This window comes from Ambystoma mexicanum, chromosome 2q (assembly GCF_040938575.1).
Source record: "Ambystoma mexicanum isolate Mex_15411 chromosome 2q, UKY_AmexF1_1, whole genome shotgun sequence".
Taxonomy (NCBI): Eukaryota; Metazoa; Chordata; class Amphibia; order Caudata; family Ambystomatidae; genus Ambystoma; species Ambystoma mexicanum.
In genome coordinates this window covers 1,032,179,481-1,032,198,451 of record NC_090924.1, presented here as the reverse complement: position 1 = coordinate 1,032,198,451, position 18,971 = coordinate 1,032,179,481, and the positions used below count along the sequence as shown (strand labels likewise).

Below are 18,971 nucleotides of genomic sequence, written 5' to 3'. Positions count from 1 at the left end.
TGCTTCACCTCCCTCTGTAATGTCTTCTATCTCTTTACTTACTAATCTGGACATCTCCTCTGCTTTTGTTAAAGCCCATCCTACTTAATACCCCCTCTTCTCTTAGTTTGCCTGTATACTTCTCTCTTCTTCTTACTGCCCTGTTTAACTGTTCTCTTTCTTCTGCTAGTGTCCCCTTCTTCCTTCAACACCTCTCTATTCTTCCTAGTTTGAAAACACCTTTGCTTGGTCCCGCTTTACCTGCAAATGTTCCTACTATTTCTCTTCCTCCCTTCATCTCCAAACATCTGGAGTGTAGCATCTACGCTCATGTCTCGTCTTTTCCTAATGTGTACCTACTACTGCCCCTCTTCAGTCTGGCTTTAGACCATGTCACTCCTCTACTAAGTCTGCTTTTTTCACTGTCACTAATTCACTCATCTCTTCAAGCTATTCCAAACTCTCTTCCCTTTTTTTCCTGAAAGACCAATCGGATAGCTTTTGATACATCATTCTATACTTCTTTCATTTCTTGCTGATCTTGGTTTTCAGTACTCTGTTCTCTGTTGGGTTCACTCCTATTTCTCGGATTGCACCTTTTCAGTTTCCTGTTCCAGCCACTCTTCTCCTACATTACCCCTTTCTCACAATGTTCCACAAGGCTTAGCCATTGGTCTGCTCCCCTTTTCTCGCTACACATCTCCCCTTGGGCCCGTTACCTCTCATTTGGGTTCTCCTATCATCTATACACTGATGATTCTCAAATCTTTCTGTCTTTATCTTCCTTTACTGACTCCATTCATCTGTGTCTGCCCGTCTCCTTGCCATACAAACTTGGATTCCCTCACACTACCTCCACATGAACCCTTCTAAAACAGTGGTTTTCTTTCCCACTAACACTATTCCTCCTCCACTCTCTCCTCTCACAAGCTCCTTTCCTCCTGCCAATATTTCTACCTCTGCCTGTAATTTGGATGTCCTTTTTAATTGCTCACTCTCTTTCTCCACCCACATATCCCTTGCCTCTCGTTATTGCTGCTCCCAATTGTTCAACATCTGAATAATCTGCCCGTTTCTTACTTTCTCTGCCTCTAAACTTCTTTTTTCCTCCCTTGTTTTTTCTAGACTTTTCTATTGTTCATTTCTTCCTTCTCATCTTGCTCCTCTTCAATCTATGTATCACTCATCTGCTCCTGTGCTTTGCTTACTTTCCCCTCATGACAATATTTTCTACTCTCTGTTCTTTACACTGGTTCACTTCCAAATTTCGTCTTCTTTTTTAATTTTCTTTGTATCATCTTTAAATGCCTTAATGGACTAGCTCCTTCATACCTTTCTTCCTTGATCTCTGTCTATTCTCCAACAAGTTCCCTCCGCTCACAATCTCTTTTACTATTAAGGTTACCTGTCCCCCCTGCAACCCTTCACGTTTCCAATCTTTTACTTTGCTGGCCCCTAATAATTGGAATTCCCTTCCTCTTTTTTTGCGCTACATTTACACCTTTCTTCTGTTCAAGACCTGACATAAAGACTATCTTCTCTCTGACTGGTCTGTCGGTTTGATGTTTACATTTTGCATCCTCAGTACCTTCTTGATTTGTCTATATGAAGCACTTAGGTGTTAAACGCTATAGAAATAAAATGAAAATACAAATTCAAATCCTGTTGGAAGACACACAACCAAACGGATATTGAGCTGGGTGAGAAGACTGCCAACACAGAATTAAAGCATCCGTGCTGCAGCGTTCTCGTGCTGAAGCATGGAGCAGCTTTTCTGCTTACATGTTAACCCAAACCTGTTTTTTGGCTTTGACCCAGGGACTGTCTCTGGTTTTCCTCTGTCCTGGCGCTCCCTTGGATACTTTTACCACATCCTTCAGCTGGCTCTTCTTCCTGGATCTTTCTTATTGGCTTATGGTAACTGTGTGATATTCCTGGAAACAGCTTCGCTTGTGCTCTGGATAGCTACTGTGAACTCCCTTCTGAGTTTCTAAGTCTGGATTGATTCCTTAGACTCCGACATCATTCCAATCGGGTCAAGCCCCTGTGGACTCCTGTTTTTCCCTTTTCGGTTCCTGTTGGAATCCACTTGCCATTCCAGGTGAACAGAGTTGGCACCAGGCGGTTCATCTGATCTGTGGGCTCAGGCACCCTTGTGGAGTGGGTGATGCACGTAAAGCACCAGAACATCACTAGCCTCTCTAAGGTAGGACAAGGGGAATCAGGGTGAAGGGGGGGGAGATGAATACATCTGGTGAGTGTTCCAGATGTTAACCTATTTGTATCCTTTGTTGAGAGACTTGTGTACCACGCCAAGACTTCTTGTCTTTCAGTGATTTCCTCCATGCCTTTTCTGCATTGCGGCCTCTCCTTTAAAGGGAGAACAATTCATCATTGAAACATTTGCTGTTGATTTTGCTTGTGGTCGTTATTGTTTTTTATTTCTTTGGTGCAATTATGTCAATTTTCTTAGTGATTTCTATGTTTTGTTTTTCTAGTAAGAGGCAGTGGTTGTTTCCAGCATTATTGTCCTTCTTGGATGGTGTGAAATTGCCTTCAAAATTATGTTTGCTGATTTGATCACTTGTCTGATAAGGACATAGTGTGTTTGGTTGTCCTTTTTAGTTACATTATTAATGCAATGGTTGTGAATCGCCCATTCATTTAGTAGCATGTGTTATCAGGCCATGACAGTTACAAGTATGGGGTGTGGTTGAGGTCTATCTCAAATGAGTATAAGACACTTGCACATGTCCCTTTTTGCATGTAGGCTTGTTAGCACAGGGTTTGAAAGACACATTATTCAGTTGTACAAGACAACTTAACATAACAATTTAACATTCATTATTCATTAACTCTGATTCAATGCTGTCATTTGTAGTGTTTGTTTACACTGCCTGTAACCATTTACTATCTATTTGGATGTGCAAGACATATTCTATGATAAAATGAAAACATCTAAGTGTCAAAATTCTTTCAGGTTTTCTGCATCTTTATTCAGCATTATTCATAAGGCGTATATACAATTCTTTGGTTAAAAAAAAAAAAAGAAACCTTGACTATTTCCAGGCTGTACTCTTTTGCATTCTGTTTTAAATCTGGTGCAAGTAGTTAAAGAGATCCAGGTGCTGCCTGAGAAACCATAATTTGTATGACTTACATCTGGCAACAGCTCCGGCAATCAGTGCAGCACTGCTGGCATCTATACAAAATGTTTTTGTAAAAATATCCCGAAGCTGGTCATAGCATGTGAAGTAAATGGCGGTTGCTGGCACTGCCATCACTCTAAAAAAAAGAAAAGAAAGAAACAGATCAACAATGATTATACATCTATAGTTCACCTTAATTCAAAAACCATGTTAAACTTCCAAAACACGCATGAGGTCTATGCACCAATGACAATGATACAATATTGGAATCACTTTCTACTTTGCTGATGGCCCACATTGGTGACTAAAAATGAGACACAGGTGGCTGTGCAGTGCCCATAATCATAAAGGGTGCCAAAGGGAACCTGTCGCCAGCTGTGAGTGGGAGGATAGGGTTCTGTACTTCTATGAATGCCCTGTAAATCAGAATTCATAAATATAACGCTGAATCCAGAATGATACCTTAATCCCTTAGTATAACTGTTTACTTGCCAATGCAAACACTGCTTTCATTGTAACAAAGGAATGCGTACCCTGATTATTGCATACACGTGAAAAGGTGTATTTAACAAATACAATAAGAATGAGAAAGTATAAAGAGGTGCATGACAGCCATACATTGAATATGAAAGAGAAATCAACGACATGATCAAAAAGCATGGAATAGGGTGGGCAACGGAGGGCCTGTCGAAATATATCGATATCGCAATCAAAGAACATGTACTATTGCTACCATCCTACATTAGCGATAGCACACAGGTCCAACAGCTACTGTCTAATATCCATTGGCAAGAAGGCTATCTCTTGTCTACCTTGGATGTAACAGCTCTGTACACATCCATCAATCATGATCTGGCAGTCAAAGTGATTGATTACACTTACCGAGACCTTTCTGCATCATATAAATTACATGTTAAAATGCTTAAAGACTTTTCAAGTACAATCTTGAAAACAATGTGTTTCTTTTCGTAGACAACTACTATGACCAAACGCAAGGAGTAGCGATGGGGGACAAGTATGCCTCATCCCTAGCTAACTTATTTATGGCAAAATACGAGCAGGCGCATGCCTTAAACAACAAAGAATTCTTTCATAATGTCATCATGTGGAGGCGTTATATCGATGACATATTAGTTATATGGGATGGGTCTCCAGAAGACCTTGAGAAATGCACACAATACTTGAATAAAAATGTGTTTAGTATTACACCAAAGGGTCATTGTGACAATACCTGTATAGATTTTCTTGATCTTCACATTTATATTGCACAAGGGAAAATACAAAATGAAAACTTTTCACAAGGCCAGAGGTCAATTCGACCCTGTATGCGGGAAGCTGCTACCGAAAGTCTACCAATAACATACCGGCTTGCGAGTTCTACAGAGCCAGTCGAAACTGCAGCGAGCAAGCATGTTTTGTGGAGGAATGCAAATTACTGACCGAAAAATTCAGAGAGAGGGTATACAGCTGAGATAGTAGAGACGCCACACCGTAAAATACAACATAAAGATACGACTTCTATGTTACAAACATGTACAAAATCGAAAGAAGCACCCAACAACATTGACATTATAACTATACTCAGTACTCAAAAGACTCGAACACGCTTTTCTGGATTGTCCAAAAACATTGGACAATATGGTTTATGGATCCAGATCTTTAACCATATTTAGACAAGAAACCTAAATGTATATTTACTCGAGCACCTACCATTAGGAACAAGCTCTGTCCCTCATTTCTTAACATCGAACAGGCCAGGGGCAGTTATTGGTTGACCAGAATGACTGGATTTCATAAATGTGGCACATGCAGTATGTGCAATCTTGCACATTCGGATTGCCATGAATTCAAAAATAAGAATGGCATTGTGATCAAAATCAAAGATTTTATTAATTGTAGAACCACGCATGCAATGTATGCCGATATTTGTGTCTGTGAAAAAATATACGTGGTGAGCACGATTAGACAACTACGTGTGAGAATTAGGGAACACATGGCTAATCTTAACAGCCAAGATAACAGGCTACCACTGGCCGTCGACTGGCAGAATGCCACCAGATGGCAAACAGAAATAACTTAAGATTCATAGGCTTGATGTGGGCCAAATGTGGTAAAAGAGGGGGGACCTTACATTGAAACTATGGAGAATGGAATCTAAATCCATATGTCTTTTACAGTGTGTTAATGCATAACACAAAATGAATGGCTTCCTGCAATTTGTATACATACCTATGTGACTATGTGTTATTGTCTTCCTGAGTAGCAAGAAGGTCAGATTAGGGTGCGGCACCCAACCAACCAGTACCAGGCACAGTGATTTGAGACGAATATGTTAAAACCAATTAGTAGAACCTAGTATGATTGCACACATTCACGCATGTTCACATATCTGTGCCAGAAGAAAATAACGAGGAATGATGGCAGATGGAGCAACATAGTGGGAAATAGTGTTTGACTAGTCCCAAAGACTAAAAGTGTAATTGCGATATTAATAGGAACGCGCAATAAACTTTGAAGTACAATGCATCAGGCTAGCCATGTTGCCAAGAGGGGCTTTTTATGTTGTCAGAAGGAAAAGAATGCGGGATGAGGGACAATGAAGCAATGTGGAGAACTAGAGTCTGACGAGTTCTAGATAACAGCAACAGTTAATTACAGTGTTAACAGGGATGTACATTCACTCACCCTAAAATTGTAATGTTGTGACTAGCGCGATGCGCCATGGTGACGTCACGTGCACACATGCATAACATCACACGCAACACCGGATATAAACAATGGAAGATAATGGCGCTGGCGTACTGTTACACGCGCAGTGCCGGGATCTAACCAGCAAAAAGCTCAGACAGATAAGTTAAGCTGGATGATCTAAGAGAGGGGGAACTTTCCTGACCACTTACCCACTAGACGAGGAGGAGGATTATTAGCTTTCAATACTATTGGATAACAGGCATTAGTACATCTGTAACTGTGAATAAAATATGGGAGCCCGGATATGCCAAGTGTGAAGTGGCAATCACTAATCCCAATGATGGCAATGGGGAACATTATAAGTAGGCATACCCCTTGTTTTGTCTTACAGAATAATGTATCCATGATAGATAAACACAAGAGAGACGCACATCAGTACAGCCAGAGGGGGGAACTCCAGAACTCAGCCTCTTGGGTAAATGCCCCGATACTGGGCGTTATTCCACTTGGCACCCAACAAGAGAGCAATATGTCTTTTATTAATAGGTACTGGAACTAAGAATAAGTTGGTAAGAAGGCCAATTATAGATGATTGCAACTCACAATTTGACACCATTGAGTCAGTGATGAGTTATTAAAGCATGCCAAAAGACCTAATCACAGAAATAGTTTCTAAAAAGATAAGCAATTCCACAATATACCTGGTACAGGTTATAGGGTGCGGCACACTACTGCACCTCAGTAATAGTGACAACTATGTGTAACCACAAAAATGATAACATAGTAAGGGATAACATTAAGACTCCTAGATCCGCACCAATGTGCACAATATTATGTTATGTTACAGGCATTTCTTAAGTGCAGCGTTCGACTAGGGGCATCTTGGCGCTGGAGTGATGGCAACATCCACAGCAGGAAAGATTATCAAAGCCAACTCATCTAAAACATAAGTGTCTTAATCGCTTTCCTGAAAGCTAAGTGGTTAGAGAGCTTCTTTATAGGAAGCGGCAGTTCATTCCATAATACAGCGGCTGCAACAGAAAAAGCATGACCTCCTATGCGAGTGCATCGGTAGGGGGGTACAATTAGCTGATCTGCAGTAGCAGAGCGCAGCTGGCGGCTAGGGTGGTAACGCACAAACTTAGCCTGGAGAAATTGATCAACACTACCTACTGTGTAAACAAATGATGACATATATATGTCTGTGTATTTTCTCCTATGCCCCTACCAACAGCCCACTTTGGTATGTTACATTCATATTATTATATTTTACTAATGGATTTTATTTCATTTTATTTATTGGCAAATGCTTTGCTATTTACCTTTTGTTAATACATGTTACCATGTCTGGAACATATTTACGCACTTACTCAGCCTTGAGAAGGACCTAGCATCGAAAACACGTGTCGGCTGAACATATGAATGAACTAGCAAGCACAACTCTAAAGAACATTGCCGACTATATTCTTTCAATGTAACAAAGGGAATATTAATTTTGGCAGTGCGCGGGTCTACAGCACTGACCTACTGTTTAAACCTGTAACCTTTTGGCTGGTTGAGGTTCTACCGCCCAGCGTTGTAGCGCAGCCAGCCTACTTATGAGATTTAAGGGCAATAGCGCACCCACACTATGCCTATACCCTGCCTTAGCATAAACCCATGCAAGTCGGATATGCTGACCTGAAAGCACCTTCTCGCATAATTCAAACGTGTATACAATTAAGTTAGAGAAGGTGATACTTCGCTGCCAACATCCAAATGAGATCCTTTACCGAGTTCTAAAAGAGGCTGACCACTGCTATACATAAACTATTAGATTTGGCTGCCTATGAAACCTCCTGTTCATTTTTAAATCGCAGCTGGATATACGGGGCAACTCTTTAAGGGATGTTATTTGTGGGTGGTTAATAGTATCGAGAGGCGAGATGCCCAAGCACTATCTGCTCAATCAGCTACATAGACACACGTCACACTTTGTTCTAAAATGGAGTCAGAGCTTTTCTCACGCCAAAATTTCATTGGCTTTGTAAAAGGAAAAGCGAGGGTCAACATTTAAGAGGAAACCATGCTGTTACTGCCATGTCGAAGAGTGAAAATGCAAACTATGGTGGGTGCAAAGGTTTGAATTAATCATAACCACTCGGAATTCCTCTGGGCACCACCTAGTCCATTTTACTTTCGTTAAGGAACTGATATGCTTTGAGACTGGGGGTTCTGCAACCGTGACAATGCTGCAAGTGTAACCTTGTGCACACGCTTTCCTCTTTATCGTTTTTGACACCGTACATGAAAGTTGCTTGTCCAGCAAGGTATCAGAATCTGGAGGGGACGAAGGGAGAGGGGCAAGTGAGGGGGCTGGAGAAGGTGTTGGTGCGAAGAAAACAGACTCAAACGCAACTTGACAAAGGTTGCAGTATGCGATGCTGTGGACAGAAAGGGATACAGTGAGGGCAGTGCTGGAATTGGGCCTGATATCAATGGATTCGTTTTATGACAAAATAGTCTCCAAGGATTCGGAATCTGGGTAAACAAAAGCCCGTACCCAAGCAGCTGTAATACATTGCACCACAGAGGCGTTAATATTTGTTCCCAGCACACTGGAGCACTCAGTTTGCTTTTTTGCTTTGGTTTGAACTTAAGAAAATTAAAGTGCAATTAGCATTAGATGGCTGCAGCCTCAGCCGCCAGTGGATCATTCAAAGTGGAAAAATGTTAAGGGGTGCGAATGGTGGTTGATTGAAAATGGGAGATATCCATGCTGTGTTTGTGAAAAAATGACATGTTCTGCAGAAGCATGAGGCTGATTAGTAGCTAAACCACCTACTCAGTCCTCACATGTCTATAAATCAACAGTGATCCCAATCATACAGATAAGAGATAGACCTCCTTCGGCTTTTGTGGTAACATGGGCAGAGGGTAGGATATACTCCCAAGAAGGGTGGGAATGTGATCCAGTAGCAACTTGAACAGCAAGTATAACAGCCCAAAATAAAGTAATGCCATATGAATAGTAGCTGGAGGGAGGAGGGAGTAGTAGTGTTGAGGTGGGAGCATTAGAGTGGAGAAGGAAGAAGTAGGGTGGAGGAGGGAATAGTAATACAGAGGAGGAAGTAGTAGTGTGGGAGGAGAACGTAGTAGTGCAGCAGAGGGAGTAGTAGGAAATTGAACTGAGGAGTAAGAAGATGAGACCTTGAAGGAGTAAAAGTCATTGGAGGGACAGAAGATTGGAGGGAGGAGAGGTGGATAGAGGAAAGGAAGGGGAGAAGAAGGAAGAGTGGGAGAGGTGAAGGTGAGCGTGATAGGAGTACTGAATCCATCAGATTGTCTGTAAATTACAATTCCAAATCCCAGATGAACACCAACTGGCTAGAGTGGGGAAAGTTAGGAAGTTCCGGAGGGAGTTTAGTGAGATAAAGCCCAGGGCCTTTAGGTCAACAACGTTTCACTTAATTTAGCAATTTGTATACTGAGGATGAAACAATCCCTAACCTGGAGCTAAGGAAGTCTGGGCTAGAGAGAAAGTGAATCTATCCTATTAGACCCATCCCGCCTGCAAGAACATATTATACTTACTGGATAGCACTCTTCACAAATTCAGGGAAGCTACTGGGATTTGTTCAAAATATTTAATCTGTCATTTTAAAGGTTTAAAAAAACAATATTATGATACCATTCATTTAGTTACATAATCGACCTGGGGGAGGGGGGGGAGTGCATTGAGATGAAAGGGATGTTAAGACCCATTAACATTTCAATTAAAAAAAAACTTGACTGCCTCTGAAATTTGGAGTGATGTTTGTGCTATCTGGGACACCACTGGCAGTCAAGGTGTCAATTGTACAAATAGAAATCCTTTTGGGAGACATACAATCTCCTGTACCTATCAAGAATTCTATGAGATTGCCACCTTTATGTTTAGCAGCAGTGCAGTGCTCCATTGCCGATTTGTTTCCTAGTGCAAACACTTACCATTCTCTACTATCCGTGTCTGAGGGTGTGTCTGTGTCACTTTCCAACAATGATTAAATAATGTAAATAATGGAGTCTTCTCCTTGGCTTGCATGGTCGTTGCGTCAGGCAAATAGCCTCGTCGTCACAATTCTTTGTGATGATTTTCTGTGCTGTCCTCTAAGTGGGGATATGGCATGTTTGCGAGGGATGGTCCTGACATTCCTGATGAGCCATAGACCACTCGAAAGTGGTATTCCCACTCACAGGCGTGCATGTTTGTCCAATAGCTGGGCAGGATCCTTCATGTGGGAGATCGTGGGCACACCTGAAACACATATTGCCTGTGTTCTTTTATGGAGTCATTTTTAATACTGGATCTTGTACCAATAATGTGGATGATGTTTTTAGTTTTCCCATGTTCTCCACTTGAAGTCGATGGTCATTGCAGTATTTCCTCCAGAGTGCAAGTGTTTTTCATTAGCTTTGTAGCTTTTTCGAGATGCGAAGGATTCACACCCTGCTATGACTTGTGAATTCAACGCCTCTGCATTAGAGTACAAGTGAAAATCACAGTGTTTGTCGTGAGGGCGGAGGCACATGACGAAATTGTCCATGGTCTCTCGTATGGTTTGCATTGGCGTGGTGGCATTCATAGTCTACAATTTAATGGTTTAGACACTTTTTCAGATCATCAAACGTCTATATCTTGTTCGGGTAGTTCATATATTATTGTTCGGGTAGTATTGTTCGGGTAGTTCATATATTATATCACAGATTCGGGGTTCTACGGATAGGATGAAGATATTGGCATTTCTTTTGTCATCTTGAGGACCCAGGGCGTCAATGTATTCAATAAAGTCACACATCCAGAGCATCCAAGTGGGGCCAGAGTTGCATGTGTCAGTGAGTAGCATCAAGTGAGTGATGAGCTTCCAATGAAAATGGATCTATGGTGCGTGTAACAAGTGGATGCTGCAGTGACTTCGTGATGGGTGAGGTTTCTTCCTCTGACATTATGTGTGTAGGAGCCCTTCTTTGCAGTGGTTTAACGCCCTCAGTACGTATATATACACGCCAGAAGAAATGTATCACATTTCACTCATCCCCAGCATGCACTTTGTATTATATATATATATATATATATATATATATATATATATATATATATATATATATAATACATTACTCACCGTAATCATATTTCTGATGCTTTTATCTGCTTAGATTCACATGCTGTGCATAGGCCGACATCTAGTGAAAGCTGCAGAGTATTACAGTTTGTTTTTTCGAAACTCGAAAAGGGGCATCGAACTAGGGAGTGCCAGTAATACTATCCCTAGTGTGACATCCACTGTACCCATGATCCCTCACGTGTGTAGGACCCTCAGATTTATTTTTCTGACATGAGGTAGCATGAGGAGTAGTGCATGTACAGAGTATCCAAGCAGATAAGACTACAAGCATCCATGCGCCTTCTCTCAGAGGGGAGGAAGGGCGGGCGCATGTGAATCTAAGCAGATACAAGCATCAGAAATACGATTACGGTGAGTAATGTATCCCTTCTGAGGCTTGTGGAATCTGCTTAGATCACATGCTGTGCATAGATTAGCGAGCATTGTTAGAAGAAGGAGGTGGGATGTGAGAAGGGTCATGAGCGAACAAATGTCTTAGAACCGCTTGTCCCACTTGAGTATCTCTCTTGGAATGAGTGTCAGTGCAGTTGTACTGTGTAAAGGTGTGAATAGAGCTCCATGCAGCTACTTTGCAAATGGTGACAAGGGGTACATTTGCAATGAAAGCCAGAGTGGCTCCAGACAGAGCTTGAATTTCACTGACCCTTCTTATAGCTGTGATGGCTACTAATAAGGCAGTTTTATAAGTGAAGTGTTTGAGACTAGATTTGTGCATGGGCTCAAAGGGGGGTACCATGAGCTTAGCAAGTACCACATTAAGGTCCCAACCTGTTGGTGGGTTAGAAATCGGAGGGTGGGATCTATTTACCCCTTCTATGAATGCTTTGACAGCTGGCACTTTCCACCATGACACCTTGTTATAGGAAGTAGTGTAGGCTAATAAAGCTGCCAGTTGCACTTTAAGTGAGTTAAACACTAACCCTGCATCCAATAGATGGAGCATATAGGTGACGACATTAGAAGGAGTACAATCAATTGGGTTGATTTGCTTATTCGGGCACCAAATAACTAATCATTTCCATTTGTCATAGTAACAGTGTTTTGTGTTAGGTTTTCTTGACTCTTTCAAGATATCTATACATCTCTGGGGTATATTGAGATGCCCAAACTCCATGCCTTCAGGAGCCATGCTGCCAAGTTCACTGAGTTGGGCTGAGGATGCACTGTTAGGCCTTCGTGCTCGGAGAGTAGGTTGTACCGGCATGTGAGTTTGATGAGGTCGCACACCGCTAATTTGCATAGGTGTGGTTACCACGGTTGTCTCGCCCACATAGGAGCAACTAGGATGAGCGTCATTGGTTCCCTGTGGATCTTGTTGACCACCTTCCTCATCAGAGGGGTTGGTGGAAAGGCGTAGGCAAACATCCCTAACCAAATCATCCATAGTGTGTTCCCCTTGGGGCCTGGCTGGGGGAACCTGGATGTGAAATCTGGGCATTGCCTATTTTCGCTTGTGGCGAGTAGGTCTATAGTGGGGAAACCCCACTGAGAGAAGAGGTCTCCTACGACTTCATCGCGTAGTGTCCATCTGTGTTCTTCTGGAAGGGGATCCCTGCTCAGAGCATCTGCTAGCGAGTTGAGATCCCGTGGAACATGTTGGGATGACAGGTAAATCTTCTGTTTGAGTGCCCATCTCCAAACATTCTGGGCAAGCTTGGACAGAATTGGCGAACGAGTGCCCCCTTGTTTAAGTAAAATATTGCTGTTGTGCTGTCTGTTAGGATCTGCACTGAAAGGTTGGATAGGAGGGGTTCGAATGCCCGAAGCGCTCTGAAGACTGCCAGAAGTTCTAGCAGATTGATGTGGTTCTGAGCCAGTGTGTGAGACCAGAGACCCTGAGCTGTGCGGTGAAGGTAGTGAGCTCCCCACCCTGCCAGGGAGGCATCTGTTGTGACGACAGCCTGTATCTCTGGATCATAGAAGGGTTTTCCCTTCGAAAGATTCTCTCTTGTCCACCAGCGAAGACTCTGTACTAGTGAAACAACCACTAGATCGTCCCACTGACCACTTGCTTGAGACCTCTCTTTCGCCAACCATTCCTGCATGGGTCGCAGGCGCGCGTGGGGAACCAGGTAAATGCAAGATACCATCATGCCCAGCAAACGCATCGCTTTGCGCACCCTTATTTGGCGACCGGCCTGATCTTGAGGAATTTGCAGCAACATATTACGATTACTTTCCTCTGATGTAAAGGCCAATCCCTCTTGGATGTTTAGTACAGCTCCTAGGAACTGTTTTGAGGTGCTTAGCACCAGGCCGGATTTATTTCTCGTTGATTGAGAAGCCCAATTGAAAGAGGAGGTTGATTGTTTTTTTAAAGTTTAGTCTGCAAATTACAGGGGTTTCCCCTGTGATGAGCCAGTCATCCAGGTAAGGGTACACTGGGATTGCCTCCCTGCGTAGGTGCGCCGCCACCACCGCCAGTACCTTGGTGAATACCCTTGGAGCCGAGGCTATACCAAAGGGCAGCACCTTGAACTGATAGTGCTGGTTGTCTATTTTGAAACGCAAGAATCTTCTGTGCGCTGGGAGCATTGAAATATGAAAATAGGCATCTTTCATAATCAATGTTGCCATGTAATCCCCCATTTTTAGTAGGGGGATTACCTCTTGGAGTGTAGTCATGCAGAATTTTTGTGGCTTGACATACTTGTTTGCAGGGCTCAAATCTAATACTGGGCGCATTGTTAGATCTTTTAATGGCAGTAGGTTGAATAAATACCCCAGTTTACCTGGTTGCCTGGGACAAGTTCTATGGCATCCTTTTCAAGTAGAGTGGCGATCTCCTCGAGAAGGATTTTCTGGTGCTCCAACGAGTGTACCTTCTGTCTTGGAGGATGGTCGTGAGGGCACACTAATAGTTCTATACAATTTCCTGCGGACACTTTGGACAGCACCCATCTGTCCGAAGTGATCCCCTCCTGGGTGAAGGTGGAAATGCACCCTCGTAGTGGGGATGCAAGGGAGGGGACCCGAAGCGGAACGTCACTGTTTACTAGGTGGCGTACCACCTCTGGCAGGGCTGTCTCTACTCCTAGTGCGGCCCCTGGTGAATCCCTATGATGTTTGGAACAGATTGTTGCCCCATGAGGTTCCTTGATTGTGGCAGTAGTTGGAACCCCTCTGGGAGCTTTGCACTTGAAAGCGACGAAAACTATTATTTCCCCTATGACCTGGGGATTTATTTGTGAGTTAGCCGAGAGATTTTAGGGTCTCATAATCATCTTTAGCTATCTTTTGGTGCCTATTCCACTGCCCTGCCGAATAGAACGTTCGGCTCTACCGGCATGTCTATAAGCGTGGCTTGGGTCTCGCGTTTGAACCCCGACTGCCTGTCATGATTCATGCCCCTGGTCATCATGGCAAAACCAGCCTTTCAGCTGGGGCCAGGTTACAGGCTTCCGTTGGGGCCTCAAGGGCCACAAAACACCATCAGGGACACTCTTGGAGCCAGCCCTGGCGCCTTTGGCGCAAGACTCATACTGTTATGTGAAGGAAAACATTTGGATTGGGACTTCAGTTAGCATGGAGGCACTCGCATAGCTCAGTTCCAAAGCACTGAGCTATGCGGTCTAGTGTTTCGGGTGTGGCCGGGCCTGGGACTACTTTACCTGGAACTACTTTACCTGGGCTATATAAGCCACACCCAAACAGCACCACATGCTTTGCGTTATTCTGCAGTTAGCAGCATAATGCTCACCGTGTTCAGTTCTGATCTCCAGTGTTTCTTGCATCCTGCCACATGCTGAATCCTGTATCTGGAAGAAGAAGAACACCATTATTCAGCGCTTACCTGTAGGTAGCAGCCTGGCTTTGGTCTTGAATCTTCCATCTTCAAACTAACACCTGCTGCTCATCTGGATACATGCAATCTGGGGATTCTTCATCACAACGCCGCATCCATCTTTAGAACGTTGCAGCAACCTGAAAAAGACAAAGAGACATTATTAGTGAGCGCTCGCTCACGGCCACCCAGGGACACCGAAAACCACTTACTAGGTGCAGTCTCTCCTTGATCTCGGAACATCACAGCGGCCCGGAACATCATAACGACCTGCAAAGGAAGCGGCGCAGTCACAGCTTAGTAAAAGAAAAGGCAAGAAAGTGCGCATTCACTTACCTTGCCTGGATTCTCATCCTGTACAGCACGGCAACGCCAAAACCCTCCAACTCATCTGAGGGAAAGAAACTAGAGACATTAACAACAACAAAAAGGCAAAAGAGGAAAAGGGGAAGATAAAAGACTGTAAAATAGTAGTACCTACCTCATCAAGCAAATCAGAGTTACAGCAGGCCTGGACCCGAGCACGGGGCAACGCACCAGTGAAGCAACTAGGTTGCGGAACGCCCACACCTGCAACGCGCCCCTGCACAGAGACGTAGGACGGAGAGCACACCATACCTAATAATAAGGTGAGGAGAGAGACTAGACTTAAGGGAGGAATTCGAGGCTGAGGGAGGTGGGAATCAATCCAAGAGAGACATTTAAGCCTTAATATCCAGTTCTCCTGTATTGCATGCGCTATCCACATCCAACACACTATCAAGGGGGAGGGTTCGAGAGTGCTAATCTTCCAGCCAGGGCTGTGTGGCGTCCCCGTGGATACCAGGTGAGCGTGACACTGCCTTAGCCAAGCATGGCGCTTTATTACTGTGCCTTCGGCTATCAATCTTCCAGCATTTTCTGCTGCATCAAAATTAGGTTTAAGGATGCATCCAGATACGGACCTTCCGTCTGCTGCAATTTGGGCCAACTGGCCTTTTAGTAGTTCAGGTGCAGACACTACTAGAGCAGCTACTTGTTCCCACTGATGGCAGTTATAGCTTGCTAAAAGAATGTTACTGTTTTCAATATGTGCCTGACAGGCCGACGTGGAGGCAACTTTACTACCCAGAGCATATATCCTTTTGCTCTCCTTATCAAGAGGTGCTTTCGAAGAAGCTAGTGGTGTACCTGCCCTCTTTCTGGTGGTTGTTACTACCAGGGAGTCAGGTTTTAATTGACCCCTTATGACCCCTTATGTACATGGGATCGGATGGTGCGGCCCTGAATAATTTTTCCACTAGTGGATTCACTAAAGAAGTAAGATTTGGGGTTACCAGCGAGGGATAAATTCTACGCTGGATTGATTTTAATATTGGGATTGCCTGGGTAATGGCTCTCTTGTCCCCTTGGATTTCTTCTGTGAAATCCCCATCTTCTTGGACACCCTGTGTGTCTATCTGAAAATGAGCTGCTGCTTTAGCCAGTACCTCATTGAGGAGTGGCTGATTATGAATTGGTGAGTCATGCACCGGGGGGTCCTTAGAAATTGGGAGTCAAGATTGTAGGCTTCCGCCTCATCCTCCTCTTCCTGGTCCTCGTCAACCCCATAATAAGAAACCCCGGTCTGGTCTTCCAGCATATGTGTTTTTGTCTCCTCTCCATATGACTCTGGATGGTAAGGTTCAATTAGCAAAGGGTTTGAAACCAATCCCTGCGCCAGAGCCTCAGAGCGGAGCCTTTTAATAGGGGGTTAAGAGTACTTGGACCCTGAAGGAGCAGAGATAGCTGGTGTGTTGGCATAGCTATGGAAATAATTGGGGTCTTTTTCACTGCAAAAACCCTATCAATATCCGCTGAGTTTCATTCCCTGGAACTGGGAATAAACTTGTCCTGTTCTGGTTCCTCATCCATGAGGAGTGGGAGGGACAATTTTACTCTTAGGAATAGTGTCAGGGACCTTGGACTTCTCTATCACTTTAGGAGCCTTCTGTTTTCCTTGATGGTGTTCTGAAGGTTTCTTGTGTGGTTTATTCCCCTTCCCGTGACTAGAGGAATGTTTTCCGGAGGTTTTAGGGGTTTCCGAGGGTTTCGGCGCTTCGCGTCGAGGTTCGAAGGTGGTCTTTGATGCTTCGGGTCGAGATTCGGAGGTAGTAGAAGGAGGGGGCCGAATATCGGGAGTAGACGCTACACGCTTTGACTTGGAAGCATAGAGGTCCGAATCGTCTTCCAACGTTCGAGCCTCTGGAACTATTGGGAGTGTGGTACCTTTTTCAACCGCGGATGGTTGGTCTTTGTCATGTGGCGATCGCGAACAGGAACGCCCAGAGGACACAGAATCGTTGGACCGCTCTCTCGGTGCCTTCCGTTGCCGATCGCTCGACGCGCTTGTTGAGTCACGGCTAGGGCTGATGCGTTTAGAGGAAGTGGTGTGGGTTGCGCTTCTGTCGCCGGATGTTGTCCCTATAACTGGGCCGCTGGTTAGTCCTCCGAGGTAGGGGGCTTGGGCGTGGGTGTATGAAGTCACCCCTCTGCCCTCACCGTCCGATACGGCGGTGTTGCTGCCATCACTGAACGACCCTTCAACATCCATGGCCTCTAGCTGCCTGGCGTAGTGGGCCCAGCGCTTCGTCGGGCGGTCCTTAAGTGTCTTTGGCTTGAAGAGCTTACAAGCTCGACACGTAGCCTAGGGATGGTCTCGTGGGAGACACAGATTGCACATATTGCTTATCTACCCAGGGAAACTTCCCGTTACACTTAGGGCAGAATTTGAAAGGAGTACTTTCCATATGTGTAAATCTGGCAGCGGGCTGTGTATATGTAGGAAATCAATGTATTTGTATTTATTATGTTTATATAGCGCTTTCATCCAAAGCGCTTTAAATGTGGGAAAGTTATGACCAGCCCCACTACCCTACCTGTACAGGGCTGAGGCCAGACTCCTTCCAAGGCCTGGGCCGAGACCAGAAGCCTTCCAAGGCCCAAGGTCCGTCGTGTAGTTTTCGACAGCTGGTTCCCTCGATCTTCGCTGACGTCGATCTTCGGCGTAAAATGGGAGATAATGGGGGACATTTTTAACAATATTTAGGTATAATTGGCAAATGCCAAGGGAAATCTGCAACTTGCGTCCGACTAGCATGGCGGAAAAAAACAATCTGAGGGTCCTACACGTGTGAGGGATCATGGGTACAGTGGACGTTACACTAGGGATAGTATTACTGGCATGCCCTAGTTCGACGCCCCTTTTGAGTTTCGAAAAAACAAACTGTAATACTCCGCAGCTTCCATATATATATATATATATATATATATATATATATATATATATATATATATATATATATATATATATATATATATATATATATATATATATATATATATATATATATATATGACAAAAAACATTGGTAAAAGGGACGTTATTGGTAAGTTGCACTACTAAACAGCTATGACATTCACTGACAAAAACATTGTTAAAGGGACGATATGTTTCAGTTGCCCTAAGACAAACCTATCAAATTCAGTTCAACAAGTACTTGAAAGGAACATATCACTTACTTTGCACTAAAAACAACCTATCCATATTATGGTTACAACTAAAACCAAAAAAAAACAGAAATTCGCCAGTTATGGTAACCTAAGCAACCATAACTCGCGGCAAAACTGTGCACTGCTAAGACTAACACCCATGACATAAAACATCACATCACAAATGTGCAACTTACCCATAACGTCCCTTAAGCAATGTTTTTTGAGAGTGAATTGCATAGGTTTTTACTAGTACAATTTAAGCATAATGTTCCTTCAGCAACGTTTTTTCAGTGAATTGCATAGGTCTTTAGCAGGATACCCTTAATTTTTGAAGATGAACTGTACAACATACTGAGCCTGTGGGCAGCATGTTAATGCACACAGCAGTCTCGGAGTATGTGTCCAGTCGCTGACATGGGGTGGCATCCAACCTGCTCAGAAAGGCAGGGGCTCTCTTACAAAGTGGTACCATTTAGCAAACACAAGGAATGTATGCAACCAGCAGCATGTACATCAGTTGCAAGGTAAAATAGAGTAGGTCTGCAAACTGTGTACTTATGAATCAAACAGCACAAAGGTATAGGGCTTACACCATAATGGAATGCACCAACAACAGAAGTGACGTCTCCCTTCAACAATCTGACCTCACTGCTACTGCGCATGGGAACAAAGAACGAACGGCCAGACTAAGGACGGGAAAGTACAAAGACC

General features: G+C 43.8%; 1 protein-coding gene across 4 annotated transcripts in view; it reads right to left on the bottom strand.

Annotated features, from left to right (window-relative positions):
* The window catches only part of SLC25A40 (solute carrier family 25 member 40), a 964,848-nt gene that overhangs the window by 548,213 nt on the left and 397,664 nt on the right, over positions 1-18,971 (bottom strand). For all 4 annotated transcript variants that reach the window (XM_069648384.1, XM_069648381.1, XM_069648382.1 and 1 more), the window contains one exon: positions 3,140-3,264. In XM_069648384.1, the coding sequence (XP_069504485.1) occupies positions 3,140-3,264 (125 nt within the window). The remainder of the gene's footprint in view (positions 1-3,139; positions 3,265-18,971) is intronic.